Here is a 27,474-nt window from a genome sequence, read left to right on the forward strand (position 1 = left end):
CCATCCTGATCTTCTCTCAATCTTCTCCTGATCCTTCTTATGCAAGACTGATTTCGTTTATAGAGTCGTCTGCTAAGGAGTCAAGGCACGCAAGTGGCGGGTTTTTCAAAGTTATTTCGGAAGTTGGTGGCGGGTGCGTGCGTGATGGCAGAGGCGGTGGGCGTGACGACGGGTGATGGTGGGCGTGGTGTGACGACGGGTGACGGTGGGCGTGGTGTGACGACGGGTGACGGTGGGCGTGGCGTGGGTGCGGCCACGCCCCTGGTGCTTCACAGCAGTCTCCAGCAGGCCTCCTTCACCGAGTATCTGGGAAGCGGCTTCAAGATCAGAGGTCCGTTGACCTCCGCCACCCGTGGCATACCATGGGAGATACTGTAGTCCCCAGGGTCCACCATGGGGAAATAATGTAGTCCAGCATGGGAAATAATGTAGTCCACCATGGGAGATACTGTAGTCCCCCATTGGTCCACCTTGGGAGCAGAGGAATAATTGTTAACACATGTGCTGTGTAAATTGATTTTTTTCATAGTTTTCAGACGTCAGTTTAACTCTGCAACTTTTGACTGAATTCCCCATTGTCAACAAGTTTTTATTACATCACATCCTCTTTGTGTCAAGTTTTTGAAACTGGGCAGACTAATAATTGAAAGTATAAATCAACATGCTCTTCAATGCGTAAGTATCAAATAGGAAAATGGAACAAAAATTCCGAATGTTTTCGCGTGTCAACATATTATCAAGGAAATAACCTGAATAAGCATTTGAATTTTTGAATTTGACTTTGAAATATAAAATACAAAATCCTTGATAGTGTGTTGAAACACTTAAACGTTCGGATTTTTTATTTAATTTTCCTAGTGGATTCCTGATTATTTAATTATTCAGGGAGATGAGAGCTTTTAAAGTTCTCATGCTACCTTTTTTATCATTTCCAGTAACAGTAATTGCAGCGTCAGGTAGGGCTATACCGTTACCTTTGAAAGGATTATATATTGAATAACCACATTCTGCGTATATTTCCCCCCCCCCCCAGTAAGTGACAAAACAGGTGTGGGGAGTGTGATCCTGCCTCGGTGTGGCGTGGCTGCCCTCGTGGTGCAGATGCCTCGCCTCCCCAACACTGCCTCTGGGGACCTCCAGGGAGACTCAGGGGCCGGACACGTGGACACGGCCTCCGAGACATTAGACCAGCTGATTGACAGGTAAATATTGTCTTCTCTCATTTAGCTACTGATGAAATTCTAAGACGTTTGTGTGACATATTGTTGACATGAATCTCAGTAAGGTGGAGTTAATGTATATCTTTATATTTTGTGTATTTGAAATCGTGTTAATACATACATATAAACACATCACAAACAATAAACATATTACCAAACATTCTGAGAGATAAACATCTACATTTCATATTGTGTACTTATACCTGTTGAGTTTCTTAATATTTTGTTATTTAACTATTTCCCATACTTCTTGCACTCAAATGTGTACAAGTCTCCAAACTTGACACATTAATTGTTCAAATTCCCTACTCTTCACTTTCCATGCCACCATTATCCTTTTCCAGTTCCTTGATGTGTGCCTCCTGCATCCTTACCTTATCAGTCACGCTTGATAATTCCTTACCTTGCTGGAAAATACTTATTTTTTTAAATTACAAAACTCAATCTTGAGACCTTCATTTTCTTGTTCCAATTTAATAACCTTTTCTTCATAATTCTTTAGCAAATCCTCAATGATCACTAACCTGCCAAGAAAGCCACCTTTCATTGCATCTTGTTGTGAGAAACCTGCAAAAGATCCCTTTGCTGGGGTACTGTCCTCCCCTGTGGTGGTGGCCATTTTTGTTTACCTTCTGCTGTTTTAGCTAAATGAATTCTGGGGTTCAGTCTCTGAGCCCATTATGTGCCTCTGTAACCCTTTCCACTACCGCCCACAAGATTGGTATGGGGTGCATAATAAATGAACTAAACTAACTAACAAATGATACCTTGTATCTGGTCTCCTGCTCCCTACCCCTATCTTCATTACATTACATTTGCTTGGGTTAAACTCTAACAATCATTTGTTCGACCATTCTTGCAGCTTGTCCAGGTCTTCTTGAAACCTCAAGCTATCCTCCTCTGTCTTAATCCTTCTCATAAGTTTAGCGTCGTCAGCAAACATTGAGAGGAATGAGTCTATACCCTCTGGGAGATCATTTACGTATATCAGAAACAGGATAGGTCCAAGTACAGAGCCCTGTGGGACTCCACTGGTGACTTCACGCCAATCTGAGGTCTCATCCCTCACTGTAACTCTCTGCTTCCTATTGCTTAGGTACTCCCTTATCCACTGGAGCGCCCTACCAGTTACTCCTGCCTGTTTCTCCAGCTTATGCATCAGCCTTTTATGGGGTACTGTGTCAAAGGCTTTCCGACAGTCCAAAAAAATGCAATCCGCCCATCCTTCTGTTTCTTGCTTAATCTTTGGTACCTGATCGTAAAATTCTATCAAGCCTGTAAGGCAAGATTTACCCTCCCTGAACCCATGTTGATGGGTTGTCTCGAAGTCCCTTCTCTCCAGATGTGTTACAAAGTTTTTTCTCACAATCTTCTCCATCACCTTGCATGGTATACAAGGACACTGGCCTGTAGTTCAGTGAGAGAGAGATTCATTGATTCATAAAAATTATGAAGCACTGTCAAATTACTCAGTGGAAAACACAACCTCTTTTTCGTACTTCACTTCATGAAAATTGTAGGTAAAAGGGGTGTCGCTATAGATGGCAATATTTCTCAAAGGTGGTTAGCACCGAGACCAACCTCGACTAGATATGGCACCCCAACGTGTCATCTTGGAAAGTTAGGTGACTAGGCAGTCTATAGAATTCATAACACTGATGTGTCCGAATTCAACTATAACCTTAGAATTCTAATACTAGATAACAGGCTGAACAAAAACCGTCTAATTATCGCAGGGACTTTAATATTGATCTCTGCGAGCCTGAACACCCCACTGCTGCCAGCTTCCTCAACTGTATGAATTCCTGCTTCCTCATACCCTTAATCACTAGACCTAGAATCACTGATAGTACTGCCACGACTCTTGATCACATCTGGACCAACATAACCTCTCCGCTTACTTCAGGGATAATCATCGATAGCACTACAGACCATTACCCCACATTTCTTCTAACATTAACAAACCACCTCTGTAGACAAGGGAGATAAACTTTAGGCTGCACAATGAAACTGCTATAGACCATTTTATAGCTGCTGCTGCTAATGTCAACTGGGAGTCCGGATTAGGTAACATAGGGGACATCAACCAAGCAGTGCAATCCTTTCTTCAAAAAACTCTCAGCCTTTATAACACCCACTGTCCTATGCTAACGAAACAAGTCACAAACAAAAGGCTAAACAATCCTTGGCTTACAAAGGGAATACTTAAATCCATTAATAAAAAACATGACCTTGAGAAGAAGTATAGGTTAGGAATCGTCTCCAAAGAATTTTCAAAGAATTACTCATCATTGCTATCTAAAATAATTAGACGAGCCAAAACTAAATACTATGAAGATAAATTTACCCAAACAAAGGGCAACATTAAGAAAACATGGAGCACAATTTCACAAATATTGGGATCAAAGAAGATTTTAAATAACAAACCAATACTCCTGTCCAATAACGATGGTCAGCTTACTGCCTCTGATACTGCTACTGAGTTCAATAGGTTCTTCTCTTCCATTGGGTCATCGCTTGCAAATGATATTCCATCTTCCATTACTGATGTTCAGGACTCTCTTACAAGTAACTATTCACAGTCTCTGTACCTAACGCCTGCAAATTCCACTGATGTTAATGAGATAATCCTTTCCCTTAAAACCAAGTCAGTGCCCTTGAGGAGATACCAACTTTAATTTACAAAAAAGCCTTAAGATCTTTAGCCCCTGCTATTGCATTGCTCTTCAACAAGTCACTTGAACTCCAAACCTTTCCAGATATTCTAAAAAAAGCGAGAGTAACCCCTGTCCACAAATGTGGTGATCTCACAGATGTTAACAACTACAGACCTATATCAATTCTGCCAAACTTGTCAAAAATATTTGAAAAACTAATCTACAAGCAGCTTTACTCTTATCTAGCCAAACACAATATACTTAGCTTTTGTCAATATGGCTTCAGACCCAAAAAAAGCACTAACGATGCACTTATTGGTATGATTAACTTGATGCATGCAGCTCTTGATAAAAATGAGTTCCCTGTTGGGTTATTTGTGGACCTGCGTAAGGCTTTTGACACTGTCAACCACGAAAACCTTCTTCTTAAATTACATCATTATGGAGTCAGAGGACACTCCCTGCAATACCTCAAATCCTACCTTACTGACAGGCTCCAATATGTTTATGTGAATAATTCAATTTCTCCCACCCTACCCATCAACATTGGTGTTCCCCAGGGCAGCATACTTGGCCCTCTCCTCTTTCTCATCTACATTAATGACCTTCCAAATGCCTCTCAACACCTCAAACCAATTCTATTTGCTGACGACACAACCTTCATTTATTCCAGTCCTGACCCCCTTGCTCTAAATGCCACAGTGAATATTAAGCTAAATAAAGTCCGTCTTTGGCTAACTGCCAACAAACTCACCCTCAACATTGACAAAACTTTCTATATTTTGTTTGGCAATAAATCCTCTAATCAAATAAATCTCAAAATAAACAATACCCAAATTTGTAACAAATTAGATGGCAAATTCCTTGGCGTTCTCATTGACCACAAGCTGAATTTCCAGGGACACATTCAAAATATATCAAAAAAAGATTAAAAAACTGTTGGTATTCTTTCTAAGATCAGATATTATGTACCCCGCCCTGCCCTGGTGACGCTCTATTACTCCCTCATCTATCCATATCTCAACTATGGTATTTGTGCTTGGGGTTCTACTACCCAAAATCATTTACGTCCTCTAATTACTCAACACAAAGCTGCTATTGGGACAATATCCAACTCTGGCCCTAGACATCACTCGGTACCCTACTCAAATCTCTGAATATGTTAGATATTAAGTCACTGCACATCCTCTCATGTGTATTATATATATATAAAACGCTGAACTGTAATGCCAATCCTGACCTTAAAAGCTTCATTGAAGGTTGTAACAGAACCCATGAACACCACACCAGAAACAAATACCTTTTTGATATTCCAAGAGTACGACTTAATCAAAGTAGAAATACTCTACAAATCAAGGGACCCAGAATGTGGAATGACCTTCCCAATCATGTCAAAGGCTGTACCTCTCCCAACCAGTTTAAGATAAAAACTAAACACTACCTAATTAACTCCCTGTAACCTACCTTACCCCTATAATGTCAACCCTTGTCTGTTATTTTTAAACGATGCTGTTTGTCGACCAAATTGTATTTTTGCTGTTTTTCTGCCATATTCCCCCTTTTTTATTTTTATATTGTCTCAACACATTTTATACTTTAATCTCAATTAGTATTAAGTTTTAGTCTTTAGTGTTTTTCCTGCCCGAAACGCTTTGCGTAATAGTGGCTTTAGGCTTTGTATGTTCTAGCTCTATCTATAAATTCAGCAATATTTGTATCACCCCTTGTATGTATGTACTTTACCTGAATAAACATTTGAATTTAAATTTGAACTAGCCCCGAGCGTCGGGCTGTCACCCTCTGATAGACACATTTTTATGTATAGATTGGATTGGGAAATTGTCTCAAACGTCAGACCAGTTCATAACAGCAAAAATGTATACAGTATTTATAAATGACATTTTCGGAATGTTGATGCAGGTGACACTAAAGTTGACCTCGAATGGTCGATCCCTGTGACACTTGACCTTGGGGGTTGTTGATTCATGTTACACTTGACTTTAGTAGTTGATCCATGTAACACTTAACCTTTCATTTGTTGATTTACTAGACACGACCTTCTTCATTGTACCTGCAGTTTGTGAGCAGATTATCATCTTGTGATGACTGCACGTGTGGTAATGGTTGGAGACGCGTCCCAGTACTAGCCCGCCAATGCTGATTTATTGGTTTTTATTTATTTATTGATTTATGTATTTATTTATTTATTCATTCATTTATTTAATTATTTATACAAGAGTTCTTACATTCTTGTAAGAATGTGGGAAGGTTTGAATGTTGTTTCTACGAGTTAGACTAGATGAAAAACTGTAAAACTTTTGCCTTATTTAAAAGCAAAACCAAAAAGTACCTAACTTCATCTATTTAGTTTCCTACACTGAGCTTTAAATTTGCTCTGTACCTAGTGTTACCCAATCTCCTAATTTTTATGTAATATCAAACAACCTTATCATTGTGTTCATTGCTGTCTTCTTTTATGTGCTAGCCATATGCTGTATTGTGACTACCAATTTTTGTCAACTACCATTCAAGCTGTCATTGCAATCAATCTTATATTGTTTCTGCTGTAGTGTGCCTACCAATTTGTTGTCAACTACCATTTTAAGCTGTCATTGCAATCAATCATAGCTACCTATGTGCTTTAATATACTGTACCTATAATTTTCTCTCATCATCTTTTTTTTCATTCCATGTAATCTGTTATCATTTTTTTGTCTATAAATTTTGCAAGTATTTACCTCCTTAAAATTTTCTTAGATTAAGGACCTGCCCGAAACGCTGCGCGTGCTAGTGGCTTTACAAGACTGTAATTACCATATTTGTATCCTCACATTCCTTATGTACAGTCTTGTATATGCATAAATAAATAAATAAATAAATAAATAAAATAAATGCTTGGTGTTGAAGGCTGGATGTTGTGTTGCTGACGACACGTGACCTGGCTTGTGTTGATGTATGTGGCTTGTATTGTGGCAGAGTGAGGTCGTTCATGCGGGGTCACCGCGTGACGGTGGTGGTGGTCGTGGGGGCGGTGTTCGGGGAGGAGGAAGTGGGTGGTGTTATAGGCCAGCTGCAGCTGAGACTCCTGCCCCGCCCGCCCCTCATCCTGCCCGCCCACGGCCACGCCCAGGCAGCAGCCCACATCCAGGTCTTAGCCAAGGTAATGTTCCCCAACCTCCTCCTCCTTCTTTATGTACACCATAATGATTATATGGGTCATCAAACACCCTACACTCTTAATTTCAAAAGGAATCGATTGCTTGAGATAGTTTAAGGCAGGTCCCAAGAGAGCAGCAGAGTCCGTTATCAACACAGATTGAGAAGAAAAGCCAAGATCTGATCAGTTATCAGTGACTTTAGATTAAGTGGTGAGCTCATAGCCAGCGCTTGATCTATACTCTGTAATCCCTGATATAGAATAGGGTAGCAGCATACTGGTGTAGGTAGCTAAGCTTGTTAATAGTATGATGGGGCGGGTGTTGCAGGCGACGCTGGAGGAGCGGCGGCAGGTGGTGGAGGCGAGGATGGGCAGGATGGTGGAGGCGGCCATCACCAGGGAACACACCCACGTCATGGGCCGAGTCATCGGTCTCAACTTCCACCGTCAGTACACCCACGCTCTTCTCTATTCATTATTTCTTCCCGTATTGTTCAGTGAACAGTCATTATGGTTCAGAAAGTCTATATTGGCTCATGCGAGACAACTCTTAGGTACACCTGCAGCTACCACCAGTTACCTTACCTTGAGGTGCAGTTACTACAGCTATACTACAGCTGGAGGAGTTATTATTTGTTGTAACTGATGCAGGTGTTAATAGTTGTAGTAACTGGTGGTAGCTGCAGGTGCTAATAGCTGTAGTAAGTTGTTAACAGTTGTAATAACGGTAGTAACTGATTGAGGTGGTAAAAGACAATGGGAAGATAAAAACCCAACCATGATTTTACCAACTACTGTTCATGTCATCTCATATTGGGGCAATGAGATGACTTGAACCGGCGTTCTGGTGATTTCCAGACACCTGCCTTAACCCCACCCCCCCCCCCCCCACTCAGCCACGATAAGACAAAAGTCTATCAGCCCGGAACTCTACTGAGTTCACTTCATGGGTAGTTTTGGAGGCCCAAATCAGTATCTAACCAGGATTTTACGAACGCCGGTTGGTGAATGAGTCATTTCATTGCCCCCAAAATTATTTTCTCGCTGGTATATCACGCCATTGTGATTACTTAGTGATCTGAAGGAGGGTGTAAACACATTACCTGCAGGCCAGGGTGTAAGCAGGCCTATTGTAAAATCCTGGTTGGGTACTGCCTCGGGCCTCCATAACCACCCAGTGAATTTAGTATAGTTCCGAGTTGATAGGCCTATACTCAGTCCTATCGTGGCTGAGTGAGTTACGGCAGGTGTCTGGAAATCACCAGAACGCTGGTTCAAGTAACCTCATTTCTCAAGAAGGATTTTCCCAAAAGCAAGTGGTCTTGGTTGTTGTAAAAGTGATTAGTAATGTTGTGGTGACTTAATCTTCAACAGGAAGAGGTGACACAGGTATGAGTGGCCCGTAGGTGGTAGATGTTTGGAGTAAATGTGGTCTTGGTGGTGTAACATGTTGAAGTGTCTCTGGGTGGATTAATAGTGGTCGTGTGGTGATTAATATAATACATAGGATGAGAGACGTTGCCCAATAAACTCCCCGTTTTAGCAAAAATAAAGCATACTTTCGTTTTTAACTTCTTTGTACACACAATTGTTCGATAAAAAGCGGGGTTACATGATATAAGAATAGTGTTTTTGAAGAAAACTGTAGGTTCCTTATTGTATAATATGAGAATAGTGTTGATGTAGCTGTATCACCAGTTGATGTGATGTACTGCCCGAAACGCTTTGCGTAATAGTGGCTTTAGGCATTGTATGTACTAGCTCTATCTATAAAGCCAACAAACTTTGTAAAATCTCTTTATGTATGTACCTTACCTAAATAAAATTATTATTATTATTATTATACTGTAGGTTCCTTATTGTATAATATGAGAATAGTGTTGATGTAGCCAACTGTAAGTTTCTTATCGTATAATATGAGAATGGTGTTAGTTCAGAGAATATTTCACTATAGTGAATACGTGTCACTGTCTGGCCCTCAGAGATGTCGAGGCTGGTGGAGAGGTTCGGGTCGCTGGGCGGTGTGGTGAAGGCCTCGGCACAGGAGATCCAGCGGGGCGCGGACCTCGACCCTAAGACTGCTGCAGCCATTCTTGCCTTCCTCACCAGGGATACCGTCACCGTGTAGTCGCTCATCTGACTCTGCACCCGGCCTTGAAAAAAATATAACTGGGAATATACCACATAGGTACTAATTCATAAGCAAGATATTGACTATAAACAATAAGTCATATATGTGGTGTCTTGTTGGAGAGCGGGTTGGCACCCGATGCTCTCATCATTTACGCCCCTCACTTCATCACCATTCACGGCAGACATCTCAAATTCAAATTCAAATTCGAAATCTGTCATGCAGCTGGAGACCTGTGTACAGCGGTTATGTTTGTTTATTTATTTATTTATTTATTTATTTATTTATTTATTTATTTATTTATTTATTTATTTATATACAAGAAGGTACATTGGGGGTTAAGAGAGAGTGTTTAATTGAGAGAGAATATACATGAATGATTCCCCCATCACTGTTACTAGTAGCAAGCAACGGAGAACTATTTATCACCACTTCAAAATTTGTTTTAGTTTATGAAGCTATGAGTGTTTATGAATTATTTTATTTCATTATAATATGACGTATTTACCGCTAATTCCTCCATAATTTTGCCTGTCTGATGTTCTATCAATCTTCACAAACGTTTCGTATTTATCTTACATTATAATTGTGTATGTCATTCTGATTCACATGTAAATGCATTTTCTATAGTTTATTAGACAAAATGGTAATTTTTGTTTTATGTATTGTATAACACATTGTTCCAATGTGATTTTTGTGACTATTTATCTCAAACTTATACACTGTTTTGTATTCTCAGCAGTTTGTAAACAAGGAAGGCGAAAATAATGTTGTATGTTTTAGGTCATATAAATACATTGACATACATTAGACAGATCAATTAGTTTTCTTTATGGTACATACAGCTTATGTGAGGTTTTTTAATCCCGATGACTGATAGAACTAGTTTTACTTATCAATGTAATGCCTCGTTGCTTAAAATAATTACCGATAAATGTAGTGAGTAAATAGGCAATTCTAAATTGTAATTAACAACGTTTGCACATCGCCAGCTTTCACAGTAGAACAGGAAAACCGGCAACGAACTGAGAGACACACTAAAGGAGCTGAGAAACACAGATCAATGCAAAAGTTCAAAGCTAAAGCTAAGGAGAAAGCAGGTGATCACGGTAGAGAAGATGCAGTCCTTCACTCATGTATATAAGATTACTTCCGATATAAACAGTCACTATTGACAGCGGCACAGAAATTTAATCCAAAATCATAGAGGAACCGCCGATAAACTATGTCTACCACTGAAACTCCTATCAGAAGTCTATCCTATCTACCACTGAAACTCTGGACTAATGCAAATGCCTCTGTTCACCTAGCAGTGAGTAGATACTCAGGAATTGGTCAGTTTGTTATTGGGCTGCATCCTGGGCGTTGTGTGTAATTCGGCTTTGAGGGGGGGGGAGGCTCAAAAGCCCCTGCCATAATGAATTACAGTATTGTAAATATGCAAATGTCACCCTCTCTGGACCAAGGGAAAGTCCCCCTAGATTGTATATATGCAAGTGTCACCCTTCTGGACCAAGGGGAAGTCCCCCTAGATTGTAAATATGAATGTGACCCTCTCTGGACCAAGGAAAAGTCCCTCTAGATTGTAAATATGCAAGTGTCACCCCTCTGGACCAAGGGAAAGTCCCCCTAGATTGTAAATATGCAAGTGTCACCCCTCTGGACCAAGGGAAAGTCCCCCTAGATTGTAAATATGCAAGTGTCACCCCTCTGGACCAAGGGAAAGTTCCCCTAGATTGTAAATATGCCAATGTCACCCATCTGGACCAAGGGAAAGTCCCCCTAGATTGTAAATATGCCAATGTCACCCAATCTTAAAAAGAGACAGAAAGTGTCTGGCAGAAAACTACCGATCAACCAGTCCGACCTCATATCTGCAAGCTCATATACAAAATCCTATGGTAAAGAATTATTCACCATCTCGCAGTGCACAATCTAGTAGAATCGACACAACGTGGTTTTGTTCAAAATTAACCTTGCCTTACTAACCTGCTCACATTCTTGGAAATGGTATCATGGACTTCGCTAATGCTTTTGATAAGGTACCATATGAAAGACGCATGGATATTACAAGCACATGGAATAATTGATAAAATACTAGAATAGATAAAACAATGGTTAAAACGAAGAAAGCAAAACGTCGTCTTAAATGGAAATGAATCTGGAGAAATGTGACGAGTGGAGTACCGCAAGGTTCCATCTCAAGGCCAGCCCTTTTTGTCACACATTTGACATGGATGAAAATATTGCAAAGTTCATCATCAAATTTGTAGATAACACTAAGATCTATGGTAAAGTGGGACGCGAAAACGATATTGGAGCCTTGCAAAGAAATCAAGATGAACATAAATGGTCAGAATGCTGGCAAATGATTTGTAATAATAAAAAATGCAAGAACTTGCATATAGCTTTAACCAGGCACATCACAACTATCATATGACAACCCGAGGGGTCCAGAGGGGTGACATTTACATATTTCTCATCTAGGGGAACATTCCCTTGGTCCAGAGGGGTGACATTTACATATTTCTCATCTAGGGGAACGTTCCCTTGGTCCAGAGGGGTGACATTTACATATTTCCCATCTAGGGGGACTTTCCCTTGGCCCAGAGGGGTAATATTTGCATATTTACAATCAAGGGCGACTTGTTTAGATAGTACTTTTTGTAACTGGGAGCTGCAGTAAAGTAAAAAAAAATCCTAAAAACAACTATAAATCTCTGGTGCACCCCTATATAAACATAGAGACCTCGCCTTCAAAATGAAATAAATATACCTGCGTTGGAAGTTCAACACCGGGCGACAAAAATCACTCCAAAACAAAGTCAACTCTCATACCAGGAATGGTTGAAGACCTCAGGGCTAACAACACTGCAGGGACATGACAAGGCAGATTTAATTTTTATATTATGCTCCGACGGCTAGTTTATTGGGCAGCACCATTCAACATTATCATTTTGTGAGTAAACATTATCAATATCCAGAGAAATCACACTAACGTGATGAACCAATGAGAAAATTGGTACAAGGGCTTGTCGTGGCCTAGTTGTCCAAGATGTGTGCTTGGGAATACCCAACCCGTCCTCAACTCAAGTCCATTACATTCAGCGGTCAACCCCACAGACGCATTCATAAATTTTAACATACTGTTCATTCAAAACGGGAATTTTCTCAAGTATAAATTAATATTATAATATATTAGCATATTGTGTATATATAGGCATAGGATAGGTTAGGTTAGGTGTTTAGGTTCTGTTGGCGATTATTTGTATTTGTAGTACGTGAGTGAAGCATTTATAGCGTTGTAATTCGAACAAAATTCGTCAGTGAAGCACTTGTTCCGGATATGTTCGAACGTCAGCAGTTGTGAGTCGTGTGTAAACCGCTTTTCATTCATAAACAGGGGGTTTGGCGTGTGCATGGAATCACTTTTGGATCTTTGTTTGGAGGACGGGCTGGAATACCCAGAGTATAGGTTCGAATCCTCATCGCAGCTCCTACAGATTTTCTCATTATCATCCTGTGAGTAAACATACCGTCATAGCAGCATGTAAATAAATCTAACGAATTAAACAGCTCTCCAATCTATGCCTTATTCAAACGTAAAACCAAAAAGTATCTAATTTCATCCACGCATAGTTTCCTACCTGGTGACGACACGATCTTCATTTACTCCAGTCCTGACCCCCTTGCTCTAAATGTCACAGTGAATACTGAGCTAAATAAAGTCCATCTCTGGCTAACTGCCAACAAACTCACCCTCAACATTGACAAAACTTTCTATTTGCAGTCTCCGTGGTGTAGTGGTAAGACACTCGCCTGGCGTTCCGCGAGCGCTGTCATGGGTTCGTATCCTGGCCGGGGAGGATTTACTGGGCGCAATTCCTTAACTGTAGCCTCTGTTTAACGCAACAGTAAAATGTGTACTTGGATGAAAAAACGATTCTTCGCGGCAGGGGATCGTATTCCAGGGACCATAGGATTAAGGACTTGCCCGAAACGCTACGCGTACTAGTGGCTGTACAAGAATGTAACAACTCTTGTATATATCTCAAAAAAAAAAAAAAAAAAAAAAAAAAAAATTGTTTGGCAATAAATCCTCAAATCAAATAAATCTATGTTGTCTGTTAACCCCCAATGCACTTTAGTGTATATATATATATATATATATATATATATATATATATATATATATATATATATATATATATATATATATATATATATATATATATATATATATATATATATATATATATAAATAAATAGATAAATAAATAAATAAATAAATAAATAAAAATGAGATCTGGATGAGGTGGGGAAAGAAAGCCCAGTCAGGAGCGTTCAATCCGCGCGCCAAGATCGACTAGGCCTACTCCCAAGCGTAGACATAACAAACACTGCAGACGTGCTGTAGCCGCCCCTAACCCTATAACAACAACAAAAACAATCCTGCAGACGACGGTGTTAAGCTCAGCTGGTCTCCTGTCTTTGCAAGCTCTGTCATCATTATGTTTATAATATTTCTCATCCAAGTTATGAATTATATTAGAAGGAAAGTCTTGGAACGACTGGGCTTACAGAGGAAGCGAGTCTTGACTAAATATCGATAATTGGGTTGTTTTTGCCTCCGGGGACACCGGCCGCTGCGGGGTTCATCAATGACAGTGGTGGCGGTGGTCGATTGATTGATTGATTGATGAAGATTAAGCCACCCAAAAGGTGGCACGGGCATGAATAGTGGTGGCCCTTTGGAGCCATTACCAGTATCATTAGCTTATACTGGGGAACTGTGAAGGTGCGACTGCACCCTACGGAGAGGTTGTGACCTCAGGGCGGTGGTCGTGATGTATGTCATTATTATTACCTAAGAGTTCCGTAAGACAATACATCAGCCTCGGCATATAACTTGTGTTTCACCGACGGCACTGGTAAGAAAGTTTATTGAATATTTTTATTATATTTAATATTTAGCTATCAGAATGAATAAAAAACTAAATTTATTCCACTGCCTTTACAAGACAAAAGGTTCAGGGTGTAACCAATGGGTTGAAGGTTCTGGGTGTAGCAACACAACATTGAAGATTCTGGGTGTAGCAACAGTGGGTTGAAGGTTCTGGGTGTAGCAACACAACATTGAAGATTCTGGGTGTAGCAACAGTGGGTTGAAGGTTCTGGGTGTAGGAACATAGTGTTGAAGGTTCTGGATGTACTTAAATTTACCTAAATATACCTGAGGGCAACTATATCTTTATAGTGGCCTCTACGAGGACAGGAAGCTGGCGGCTTATCAAAGGTTCCCCCATTTGTCCTGTTGATATTATTGAGTTGGATCTGGAAATTTAACAATGTTTTGGCATTTTCAGCTTTGGCAGATAGACAGTTCAATGGGCTTATAACCCTGTGGGTGAAAAAAGCATCTCCTTTTTCTGTTCTACACTGGTTTGTTGCACTTGAAACTGTTACTCCTTGTTTGAGTTACATCTGACCTTTTATAGAAGTGGTCTAGATTAATATCCTCCAAATTGTTCAGTATTTTAAGGTTTGATGAGATCCGCCCTGTCATGTCTGATTTGCAGTGTAATTATGCCTGTGGTCCTTAACCATTTCTGGTACTGTATAGGAGTCGACTTATCCTAGTTTGTTTGGTGCTTCTGTGCACCATTTGGCTCTGGAGGGCATGCAAGGGTCCTCCAAGTCTGAGTGTGGGGCAAATTTGGCTCCTCTTTCAGGAAGGTTAGTTTGGTGTCTCGTCCCCATTCCTTCTATAATAATAATAATAATAATAATAATTTTATTCATAAGAATATGCATACATAGAAACATAAGATTAGGGGACAATTGTAAGTACAGGGAATCACATAAATATGTGCGCATCCGATCCTTCGATTGTTGTCGCCCTCTCGGCCAACAACAACACATAAATATCAATCTACTACCATGCAAAGCATTTCAGGCAAAATTTAAAATAATTTAGGTAAATTATTTATAGGTATAATGGGGTAAATGCGTATATAAATAATAAAAAAGAAGTAAACTAACATTCTGGTATGTTATAATGTTCAAGAAATAAAGCAAATGATGTTCAATTTAAAGGTGATACTATACTGTACTATGGTGACTGCTTGTCTTGCAATGTTGCTCTGCCTTAGGCAATTGCTGAGGAGCTAGTTTAAGTTATTTTGACTCTTACTGGGGTACAGTTTCACAAGCATTATACCCTTGAAGGTGTAGCATGAAAAGCAGTCCCAATGGCGCAGTGGTAAGACACTCTCCTGGCATTTTATGAGCGCTTTGGCCTGGGTTCGTATTCTGGCCGGGAAAGATATACTGGGCATCAATCCATAACTGTAGCCTCTGTTTACCCAACAGTAAAATGGGTACCTGGTTGTTAAGCGATTTGGTGGGGTCGTATTCTGGGGAAAATTAGGATTAAGGACCTGCCCGAAGCACTATGCTGCTAGTGGCTGTACAAGAATGTAAGAACTCTTGTATATATAAATAAATTAAAAAGATCCCTGTGCCGTATGTCTCCTTGTGAATGTTCCTGACCACTGTAGGAAGCAGCAACCAAAGGAAAATACTTCTTACATTTAAAAAAGTTTTTGTATACAGTATTTATGGTTTTAAATTTTTAAGTTTTTCTGCAGTTTGAATAATGCAACTCAGTAAATGATGGTCTTTGATCAAATTTAGTGTTCAATTTCAGATGGTGTGAAGCGGTTGCCAGAGGACACCTGTCCCAACACTCACCTGCGACAAACATCATTTGTTGATGCTGTACCCAAATTTACCTGAGGGCCACTATCACTAATGGCCTTGATGAGAACAGGAAGCCAATTGTTTTCAGTTGTCCCCCATTTGTCCTGATGATTTTATCCAGCTGGATCTTGAATTGAATTAATGTTTTGGCATTTACGGCTTCTGCAGGTAGGCGGTTCCATGGGTTTATAATCCTATGGGTGAAGAAACATCTCCTGTGTTCTGTCCTACATTGTGGCTGGTTGAGCTTGAAGCTGTTGCCCCTTCTTTGTGTTACATCTAAGCTTTGAAAAAAGGGGTCTGGCTCAATATTTATATAAAATGTCAACAAGTGCAACCACATACTAGCTGCCACTCATGCTAGAGTGCATCATATCTGATCTACAAAATAAAGGACATAATGATCACTGCAGGATGTATATTAAATGATGAGTACATCACATTTAATTCTGCTAGATAAAATGTCTCGCAATTGAATTAAGTTATGGTAATTATATCTACAGTGTTTGTGTCATATACAAAACATTTATTATAATTTTTACTTTAAGTGATCTTGATATGTTTCGGATCTTCCTTGCTTTATCTCTGCCACTTCAAAGAGGTGCCCATGACAGATAAATCTCCAAGCAGCCTTATTAACTATCCTTAACTGTTTTAGCAGCTAGAAAACAAACCTTTTCACTATTCCCTGTGGGCTCTAGTTATCTCATCCACTGCTAATATTTATCATGCTGGTTTACTGACAATTTTCACTACTGCATATTCTTCTTTATTTCTTCTAATTCATTGTTATACAGTATTAATATTTCTAAAGTACCTGTAATGGAAAGTGTTTCCTTCACTCATTCAGTTCATTCACTTAGTCAGGTTGGTACAACAGTGAACTCTCTTCTTCTTGGGCCAGCGTTCAATCCTTGATGATCCAAGTATTTTGGCATTGTTTCTCGATGGTGGACAAGAAGCCAGTGGCTGGTCAAATGTTCCCTCATTTTTGCTGGAGATTTTGTCCAGCTCTATTTTGAACTGCAATAATGTCTTGGCATTTACAGCTTTGGGGTATCAACCAGGTATGTAGGCTACACTGTATAGTCAAACTGGCATAGTGCTTTCTCCTAATGATTATTTTGCCTTTCTTTACTTATTCTTCTAGCTCACTTCCTCTATATTTCTCCTCTGCCACCCCATGTCTTCCATATACTTTTTTTATGGATGGGACCTAGGCCCAAAACATAGATAAATTTGTCCACTTGCTGTACAGTGATTGTAAATATTTACAAGTTAATGCATAATTAGAATCTAGTAGGCTGCATAACACGGGCAACAGCAATGGCCATTATGATTTAAGAATACTGTTGCACATCCTGAAAAACTGCAAACTTCAGTGTCAAGTACGAAATCAGATAGGTAAGTCATATCAACCCAGCCAAATCAATAAAGATAAAAAAAGACAGGGACAAGAGTGGTCTTTACAGCACTGTAAGCCTTGGGCAAAGCAATGCACTGGGGCCCCCTACCCAGATGATGGGCACTGGGGCCCCCTACCCAGATGATGGGCACTGGGGCCCCCTACCCAGATGATGGGCACTGGGGCCCTTACCCAGGTAATGGGCACTAGGGCCCCTACACAGATGTTAGGCACTGGGGCCCCTTATCCAGGTGTTGAACACTGGGGGCCCCTTCCCAGATGATGGGCTTTGCCCATCTGCTAAAGTTGACCCTCAGATAGTAATGCACAGATTATTTATATTATAAATATAATTTCAAAAGGAAATTGAATCCCAGGCCTCTGCAGTGGGAAGCCAAATAATTATGTACTGAGCCAAGAGATCCCTCATGAACAATATCACAGCATGGGACCCCTGGCAACTGCCCAGTCTGACCATATGTTAAGATATCACTGCAAGAGATACTGGCCCATCACACAAAGCAGGCATGTCAGGAGCAGGGGAAAATCTCTCAATGTAGCAGACACTGAACCCAAACCTAGCCAGGGATTATGAAAAATAACCTGTGTGACCCAAGTGTGCCCTTGGCCAGTATGAAAGGCAGACCTTTTAATGTACACCAGCATGGTCTCTTCCCATCATTAGATCCCACAGGGGTGAACAAGTCTCATACACTGCCCCAAAGCTTGGTGACTCAGCTTATAAAGGCAGTAGCTCACAACTCTTCAATAGAGCAGGTGTTTCTGGTAGGACAATACGGAGACACATGCTGTATTAGGTAGTTCCTGAGTACGATCGGAGCAAAATGGAATGCTAGGGCACACACACTATATGAAAGACATAAATGCATTTATGAAGAATGAGTGCAAATAATTAGGGCAATACCCTCCAGTAAAACTAGTGCTTCAGGAAAACCAGCAGCTCATACCTGAGAGAGAGAGAGAGAAAGAAGCTGTTGACGGAATCTCCAGAGTGAGGGCAGAGGCTTGTTAGGCCCCTGATGGTCTGATGGCTGTTGGAAACATTGTTAGGATATTTACCTTGCGGCAATGATCGTTTTCCTTGTTTACCTAGGAATGCCTAATTCATTCAGGAAGTCACTGGTTTTGCTGCACATAGTATGCTTTCAGTTGGGTTGCCCCCGGTGTTGGGTTGATCGCTGATCCCCAAGCTCTCTAGGTAAGGTAATTAAGATAATCAAGGTAATTATGATTACCTTGCAAATCATCACAAGATAACCGCAAAGTAGGTACACACACCCTGAGGACCGGTTGGGTAACCAGAGCTAAGCTCAGGAAGCTACTGAAGGATCCATTCCAGAAAAATATACATGTTCCAGTTACATGATTAATCTTAGTGTTTGTTTATCTTTGTATTTCCTTTGATGGCTCACATTTCTTGAAACAAAGTGTATAATTTCCTAGGTGCAGAAAAAGATTTCCAGCTTCTGAGACATGCCTCTTCAAATTTAATTGGCAAGCTGACCCATTAATAATAATAATCTTATTATATATTATTAATTAGCTTTGTGTTTAGTCATCCTTGCATCTGCATATGGAGTTGGAAATCATCTGCTGCCTCACCTGGTCCACTTCATCTTTACACTGAAAACATTTATTATTATTTTGAATTATCTCTGTGGCTCACACACTGTTCACTTGTCCTGGTCTCACTCTGATGTGTGTATCGTCGTGTCTTGGTCTCACCACTTGTGTATTGTCTTGTCCTGGTCTTACCACTTGTGTATCGTCTTGTCCTGGTCTTACCCCTTGTGTGTGTCTTCTTGTCTTGGTCTCACCACTTGTGTATCGTCTTGTCTTGGTCTTACCACTTGTGTATCGTCTTGTCTTGGTCTCACCCCTTGTGTACCGTCTTGTCTTGGTCTTACCCCTTGTGTGGTCCCTTGTCCAGATTCTATCCATTGTCTCCTCAAGCACTCAGGCTGCACAGTAGAGCAACAGTTTCGCTTCATGCAGGTTTTTGTTTCAATCCCTGACCATTCAATTGGTGGGCACCATTCCTTCTCCCCATTCCTTTCCAAATCCTTATCCTGATCTTCTCCAAGTGCTAGGTAGTCATAATGGCTTGGCATTTTCTCCCGATCCCTTTTCTTCCCCACATTTTTTACCAACCCGTATCAAACATCCCACCGTTGTCTGCATTGATACCTAAGTATTTTGTATATTGTGACCATGTCGCCTCTGTGTTGTTGCTCGTCTTGTCATACGAGATCTTTCAGCCTATCCTCACGGTTTCATGTCATTTAGAGGCTACCCTGTTGGCAAACCTCTGTATTATATGTTTACAAACAAATTACTTTAATAAGTGTAATGCACAAGGAAATCACATTAACGTGATGTATCAATGAGAAAATCAGTTGGAATCATGAGAAGTATTTGAAGCCATGCTCTGAGTACTCCCAAGCATACACCACAACATGGTCAAAAGCAATGCAACCTGGAATTCTACTGAATCCTCTGGAGGTGCTGAGGCTTCAAATGAAGCCAAGTCAGGGTTTTTCATGCATTGCCCCCATACACTCTGGGTGTGGTTTAGGAGCTCACCTCCAATGTTCCACTTCAAATGCACAAAGAAATCACATTAATGTGATGTATCAATGAGACAGTCAGTAGGGGAGCTATGAGGAGGATTCGAACCTATGCTCTGGGTACTCCCAAGCATACACCTTAGACCACTACACCACAACTTGGTCAAGAGGAATGCCCTGCTTTTGACCATGTCATGAAAACACTGATTTGGCTTCAGCTGAAACCTCAGGACCCATAGGGCATTCAGTTGAATCCCAGGTTCCATTACTTTTAACCATGTCATGGTGTAGAGGTCTAAGGTGTGTGCTTGGGAGTACCCAAAGCATAGGTTCAAATCGTCTTCATAGCTCCTACTGATTTTCTCATATGGGGGAGGGAAATATCAGGAGAAAGCACCAAGCCATTACAATTATATAACACTTGGAAGGGATCGGGATAAGGATTTGGGATTGAACGGGGGAAAGATTATGGTGCCCAACCACTTGGAGAAGGGAACTATCAGGAGAAAGCACGAATCCATTATGACTACTGTATATAGCACTTGGAAGGGGATCTTAGGATAAGGATTTGGGATGGGACGGGGGAAGAAGGAATGGTGTCCAACCACTTGGACGGTCAGGGATTGAATGCCAACCTGCATATCGTGAGACCGAGCCCCAAGTAGTTGGCCAATTTCTTCATAAGTGTAATATTACATTTGGGTTTCATATTGTCAATGGTATGTATATCTATCACAGTGAGCACATTATCTAAGAGCAGTGCCAAATCAACACTGATTCAGTGTTGAACCAATACCACTCTTAGATATTATGTCCACTGGGATATTGTAATCTTTGTTATTTAGTTCATGCGTGTTCAAGTGTTAATTTGTGTAGTGCTTGGATGTTATGGTGCACCGTTTATACTGTGATATATTGTAATGTACTTATATTACATATAAGAGTGTTTATATACTTTATGTGTTATGTAGGTGTAAAATATTTGTGTGTGTGTGAAAATCAACCCATCCTCCTGTTTAGATAGTACAGTACTTCTTGTAACTATGTGGACCATTGTACATATACAGGGGTACCTCGGTTTAAGAGTTTAATCCGTTCCTGGAGACAGCTCAGTAATCCGAAAACTCGTAAAACGAAGCTAATTTCCCCATAAGAAATAATAGGAAATGAATTAATCTGTTCCTGACTACCCAAAAACCTCACTTCAAACTAAATTTTATACTTAATTCATCGAAATCTACACTACAAAACTATGTTCAAGTTATTACTTACCCTTGTTGATGACTGCTGTTGGCATATGGAAGATAGTGAGGAAGGGGGGAGGAGGAGAGGTGTTACTGTTTGGAAGGGGAGTCCCCTTCCATTATAACATCAGGCAGTGAGGACCTCTCTGGAGTGCATTCTCTGGCACGTTTTGCCTGCATACCATAAGGTCCTGGTTGTGGCTCACTGCTCGATATTCTCACAACAAAGCAGTCCATTGATGATTGTTTTTCCCTTCTTCGCAAGATGTCTCTGTAGTGAGGCATCACAGTGTCATTGAAAAGATTAATGCAACGCTCTACTACAGCTTTCTCTGGGGAAGTCTTTTCAATAAAAGTTTGCATTTCTTCCCACATCTGACACCACTTCTTAATGTCTGCAGAAGGGACATTCGCTGCTGCCTCATCTTCCTCCACTGGAGAAACTTCGTCAGCTGTGTCTTCTTGCTGTTCCTTTTGAAGGGCTTGGAGTTCTTCGGTGGTCAGTTCTTCGTTGTGTTCTTCCACCAACTCCTCCACATCATCACCATCCAATTCCAAGCCCATTTGCCAGCCCAGAGTAACAATTTCCTCAACAATAGGCACATCATTTACAGGTTCAAACCCCTCAAAGTCGTTCTGTCACACATTCAGGCCACAATTTTCTCCAGCCAGAGATCAGGGTTCTTTGAGTCACTTCTTGCCAGGCTTTGTCAATGAGTTTTAAAGAACTACAAATGTTAAAATGGTGTTTCCAGAACTCTTTGAGGGTAAGTTTTGTGGCTTCAGTCACTTCAAAACATTTCCAGAAAAGTGCCCTTTCAAAAAGCTTCTTAAAATTTGCTATGATTTTCTGGTCCATAGGCTGAATTAGAGGAGTGGTGTTAGGAAGGAAGGAACTTTACTGTGAGAAAATTACTATCTGTGCAACAATTCATCTTCCAAGCCTGGAGGATGAGCAGGAGCATTGTCGAGGGGAAGCAGAGCCTTGAGTGGCAAATGTTTCTCCTGCAGATATTTTTCTATGGCAGGGCACACCACTTCATTCACTCCGAAAAAAAAAAATCCTAGTCATCCATGCCATTATTATTAGCCCTCCACATCACACAGAAAATACAGTATGTATTTTCTGCACTTTATACTGTTTAAAAACCCTTGGATTTTTAGAATGATACACAAGCAAGGGTTTAATTTTCAAATTGCCACTCGCATTTGAACACAGCACAAGCGTAAACCTATCTTTCATAGGCTTGTGTCCGGGCAATGCTTTTTCCTTCTTGGTAATGTATGTCCTCTTAGGCAATCTTTTCCAGAACAGTCCTGTCTCATCACAATTAAACACTTGTTGCAGTAGGTATTCCTCAGCCTCTGCAAACTCTTTAAATTCTTCAATAAATCTTTCAGCCGCTGGTTTGTCTGAGCTGGCAGCCTCCCCATGCCTCATGCCTCACAACACTATGAAAGTCACTTCTTTTTCTAAATTTAAAGCACCAATCCGAAAAGAAACAGTAAATCTTTGTGAAGAATTCAGGCGGAATAGTTACTGGGCGTGAGGCACTGGTAAACTGAGCGGCGATCGCCATGCCACCACGCGCTAGGTCGGCCTGTACGCGTATCAACACCCTCGTATTCCGATGTAAATATTCTGAGCAAATCCTGCTTGTATTCCAAAAAACTCGTAAACAGGGACGCTCGTAATCCGAGGTACCACTGTATTGACATAAGTACAATTAGAGTGTAGAATTTTGTACTATTCACAATATAAAGTTCAGAAAATAAAGCAAAAACTAAACAAATTTTCCTAGGCCTATTATAGCACATATATGTACTATATTAAGCCTCAGATAGCATGTATTGGGCATAGGATGGTTAGGTTAGGATCAGTTATGTTTCATTAGCAACATAAATACTGTACTAAACCTTTCCTGGTTTGTTCACATTCAATAGTACTGTACCACAGTACTGTACCAGTTGATTGACAGTTGAAAGGCGGGACCAAAGAGCCAAAGCTCAACCCCCGCAAGCACAACTAGGCGAGTACAGTCTGCTTTCAAATTGTCCATCATGTCAGTGTATGTACAATGGTCCACATTGTTACTATATGTACTATCTAAATAGGCGGATGGGCTGGTGAAAATACAGTATGTATTTTTTTGGGTTTGGTGTTGGGCTTAAGGACTTTCAAACTTTGAAGGATTGCTTAGGTCTATCAATCTCAGGTGAGTGTTTATGCCTATCAACCTCTGCAAGGTTGTTAGGGCCTATCAAACACTGGAGGGGGTTAAAGCCACCAGCAAGGATACTTTAGTCCTCAACATATTCCAGAACTATAATAGTAATAATAATAATAATAATAATATTTTATGAAAAGTCTTCCTAATCTTTTATGAATATCATACCAGATATTTTACTGTAAAATTCAACATGTGGATTCTTAAATCTTCAATTAATTATAATATTTGTATTTGCTCATCTGTCCATATCTTGCACCTCTGGTATCTGCACCTGGGGTTCTGCAACTTTAAATTACCTCCTACCCTGAATTACTCAAGATAGCTCAGTACTGTAATTAGAACAATAATAGACCCCAGTCCCAGACACCACTCTCTCTTACTGAAATTTTTGAATATGTTAAATATCCAGTCACCTCACACTTAAATTTATATTATCTATAAAACTCTAAACTTCAATACTGATCCTGATCTCAAATGCTTCCTAGAGGGCTGAACTAGAACCCATGGGCACCACATGAGACACAAATGTCTGTTCCATATTCCTAGAGTGAGACTCAACCAAAGAAGAAATGCTATGCAGATTAAAGATCCCAAATTATGGAGTGACCTCCCAAATGAGATTATGAGCTGCATTTCTTCCAACCATTTTAAAAAAGAAACTAAGACTAATGAAATTAACTTATAGCAACTGTCACTCACATTTCCTCATCCAAAGTAAGAAATTGTTGTTTTGCTGTTGTTAACTGTTAATACTAAAAATGTATTCCTATGGTTTTCCTCATTATCACCTAAATATTGTATATCATTTGCTAAATTTTTTGAACAAGTCATATATGTTAACTTGTTTAGTATTAGGTGTTTACCCCAATAAACATATCAATAATGAACTTAATTACTTGCGTTATGGCCAAATGATCTGCATACCGGTGGCTGTTTTAAGTATGCCACTTTGTCACAAATAAGCAGCCACTGTATAATGTTCTTATACTGTATATTTTTTAAATAAACTATTATTGTTGTTATTATTATTATTATTATTTATTATTATTATTATTATTATTATTATTATTCAATTAAATTATTTATGGGCATTTATACCAGTAACTTCACAAACAGTACTGATGCTAGAAGTGCATTACATTTAAAATAGTGTGTAGTATTTCTTTGTAAATAAAATTAATATTATTATTATCACTATAGATGAAATTTTCCGAATGGTCCCATGTGTCACCCCAACAGGAACACAATATTTTAACAATAATGAATATGTCTTGGAGATGTCAGACTTCCATTGAATTAACATATTATGCCTGCTGAGGCCATAATTGGGTTTCCATACTAAATAGAATAAGTTGGTTTGGTGTAGGCCTGAAGGCCTATCAACTTCTGGAGGGTTATTAAGATCACCACAATTGCTTACTGACTAACCAGCAACCCCATAAGAGGTTGTTCTGGAAACTGGAACATATTGGAGGGGTGACAGGTAAGCTACTAACATGGATGAAAAATTTCCTAACTGACAGAAAAATGAGGGCCGTAATCAGAGGCAAGGTATCGGATTGGAGGAATGTCACGAGTGGAGTACCACAGGGTTCGGTTCTTGCACCGGTAATGTTCATTGTTTACATAAACGATCTACCAGATGGAATACAGAATTATATGAACATGTTTGCTGATGATGCTAAGATAATAGGGAAGATAAGAAACTTAGATGATTGTCATGCCCTTCAAGAAGACCTGGACAAAATAAGTATATAGAGCGCCACTTGGCAAATGGAATTTAATGTGAATAAATGCCATGTTATCGAATGTGGAATTGGAGAAAACAGACCCCACACAACCTATAAATTATGTGAGAAATCTTTAAAGAAGTCTGACAAAGAAAAGGATCTAGGGGTGGTTCTAGATAGAAAACTGTCACCTGAGGACCACATTAAGAACATTGTGCGAGGAGCCTATGCTACACTTTCTAACTTCAGAATTGCTTTTAAATACATGGATGGAGAAACACTAAAGAAATTTTCACGACTTTTGTTAGACCAAAGCTGGAATATGCAGCGGTTGTATGGTGCCCATATCTTAAGAAGCACATCAACAAACTGGAAAAGGTGCAAAGACATGCTACTAAGTGGCTCCCAGAACTGAAGGACAAGAGCTGCGAGGAGAGGTTAGAGGCATTAAATATGCAAAAACTAGAAGATAGAAGAAAAAGAGGCGATATGATCACTATGTACAAAATAGTAACAGGAATCGATAGAATTGATAGGGAAGAATTCCTGAGACCCGGAACTTCAAGAACAAGAGGTCATAGATTTAAACTAACAAAACAAAGCTGCCAGAGAAATATAAGAAAATTCACTTTTGTAAACAGAGTGGTAGACGGTTGGAATAAGTTAGGTGAGAAGGTGGTGGAGGCCAAAAACCGTCAGTAATTTCAAAGCGTTATATGACAGAGTGCTGGGAAGACGGGACACCACGAGCGTAGCTCTCATCCTGTAACTACACTTAGATAATTACACTTAGGTAATTACTAGTGTGCTATAGCTTTATTAATTTCTGAGAATGAAGAGCTTAATTAAAACACATTAAACCTCCTAAATATTGTGTGGAATGTGTATAGTCTGTTGGATAACCATTGTTATTTATAACTATAACAGAATTTGTCAAAATAATAGTGGATCTTAAATGGTACTCAAACTTTGTTGAGTGTTATATGTTTCAGAAGCTTACACTGTGCCCAGCTTTGTCACATGGAGATGGTGTTGAGTGTTACATGTTTCAGAAGCTTACACTGTGCCTGCCCTTGTCACACGGAGGTGGTGTTGAGTGTTACATGTTTCAGAAGCTTACACTGTGCCCAGCCTTGTCACATGGAGATGGTGTTGAGTGTTACATGTTTCAGAAGCTTACACTGTGCCCAGCCTTGTCACATGGAGATGGTGTTGAGTGTTACATGTTTCAGAAGCTTACACTGTGCCCAGCCTTGTCACATGGAGGTGGTGTTGAGTGTTACATGTTTCAGAAGCTTACACTGTGCCCAGCCTTGTCACATGGAGATGGTGTTGAGTGTTACATGTTTCAGAAGCTTACACTGTGCCCAGCCTTGTCACATGGAGGTGGTGTTGAGTGTTACATGTTTCAGAAGCTTACACTGTGCCCAGCCTTGTCACATGGAGATAGTGTTGAGTGTTACATGTTTCAGAAGCTTACACTGTGCCCAGCCTTGTCACATGGAGGTGGTGTTGAGTGTTACATGTTTCAGAAGCTTACACTGTGCCTGCCCTTGTCACATGGAGGTGGTGTTGAGTGTTACATGTTTCAGAAGCTTACACTGTGCCCAGCCTTGTCACATGGAGGAGGTAACTTGCATGGTTCTTTTCTCTCATCCTAATATTGTAATGTTTGCACTCCCTATAGCTCCAATTTTAGAGAAAAATACAGTAGCACAATAAAACTTTGTTCAGAGATCAAAGTTAAGCCAAGACAATTCACATTAAACTATTCCAACACCTTATACTTTAACCATATAATATCCCAGGGAACAAATTTTTAATAGCCTGCTGATTCGTTTCACTACCGTCGATAATGATAGTTCCACCTCAGAACAACCAGTAACAAAATTACGCTTCATATTTTAGTACAAATAAAAGAAAAATATAAAATTGTAATGTTAAGAATTCCTTATGAAAATTCTATTTTCTTTTACACTGTTATTTAATGTTTATAGAGTTTCCAAGAAATAAATTTTGATGTAGTAGTGATCTTTTTTTCAACCCTACTTCCTTTTAGTGGCAGAACTGCCAGAATCAGCGGCTGAAGGTAAGTATGGTGTTTGCCTTTCTGTGGTTGTTTCTTGTAGTTTTAGTAAAGTAAATTTTATTCAGGAAAGTACATACATACAGTAGTTGTTTTACAAACATAATGTTGGATTTATAGATAGAGCTAGTACATACAATACCTAAAGCCACTGGTACACATAGCATTTCAGGCAAACGAAAGGGGTTTTCTATCTCATTTTCTTACCCGTTTGATATAATTACTGCATTGGTTCATTGTGCTATGTTGTTCTATTGTTTCTA

The 27,474-nt window shown here is 39.9% G+C and overlaps 1 protein-coding gene and 1 long non-coding RNA gene across 3 annotated transcripts; both read left to right on the forward strand.

Moving 5' to 3' along the window:
• On the forward strand, nucleotides 1–9,981 carry LOC123765758 (uncharacterized). Of its 2 annotated transcripts, none has more exons than XM_045754486.2 (5): nucleotides 1–331; nucleotides 1,034–1,202; nucleotides 6,854–7,037; nucleotides 7,363–7,480; nucleotides 9,017–9,981. In XM_045754486.2, exons 1-5 carry the CDS (start codon nucleotides 145–147, stop codon nucleotides 9,160–9,162), a joined length of 804 nt encoding a protein of 267 aa, XP_045610442.2. In that variant the 5' UTR covers nucleotides 1–144; the 3' UTR covers nucleotides 9,163–9,981. The 2 variants fall into 2 exon arrangements, with proteins under 2 accessions (XP_045610442.2, XP_069193237.1); XM_069337136.1 differs by lacking the exon at nucleotides 1–331 and adding an exon at nucleotides 360–675.
• A 3,540-nt stretch (nucleotides 9,982–13,521) lies between these two features.
• Nucleotides 13,522–27,152, forward strand: LOC138372037 (uncharacterized). The gene is made up of 2 exons (XR_011230651.1): nucleotides 13,522–14,096; nucleotides 15,875–27,152. It is a non-coding gene; the product is annotated as an uncharacterized lncRNA (long non-coding RNA).
• Nucleotides 27,153–27,474: the final 322 nt, after the last annotated feature.

This window comes from Procambarus clarkii, chromosome 37, assembly GCF_040958095.1.
Source record: "Procambarus clarkii isolate CNS0578487 chromosome 37, FALCON_Pclarkii_2.0, whole genome shotgun sequence".
NCBI classification, from domain to species: Eukaryota; Metazoa; Arthropoda; class Malacostraca; order Decapoda; family Cambaridae; genus Procambarus; species Procambarus clarkii.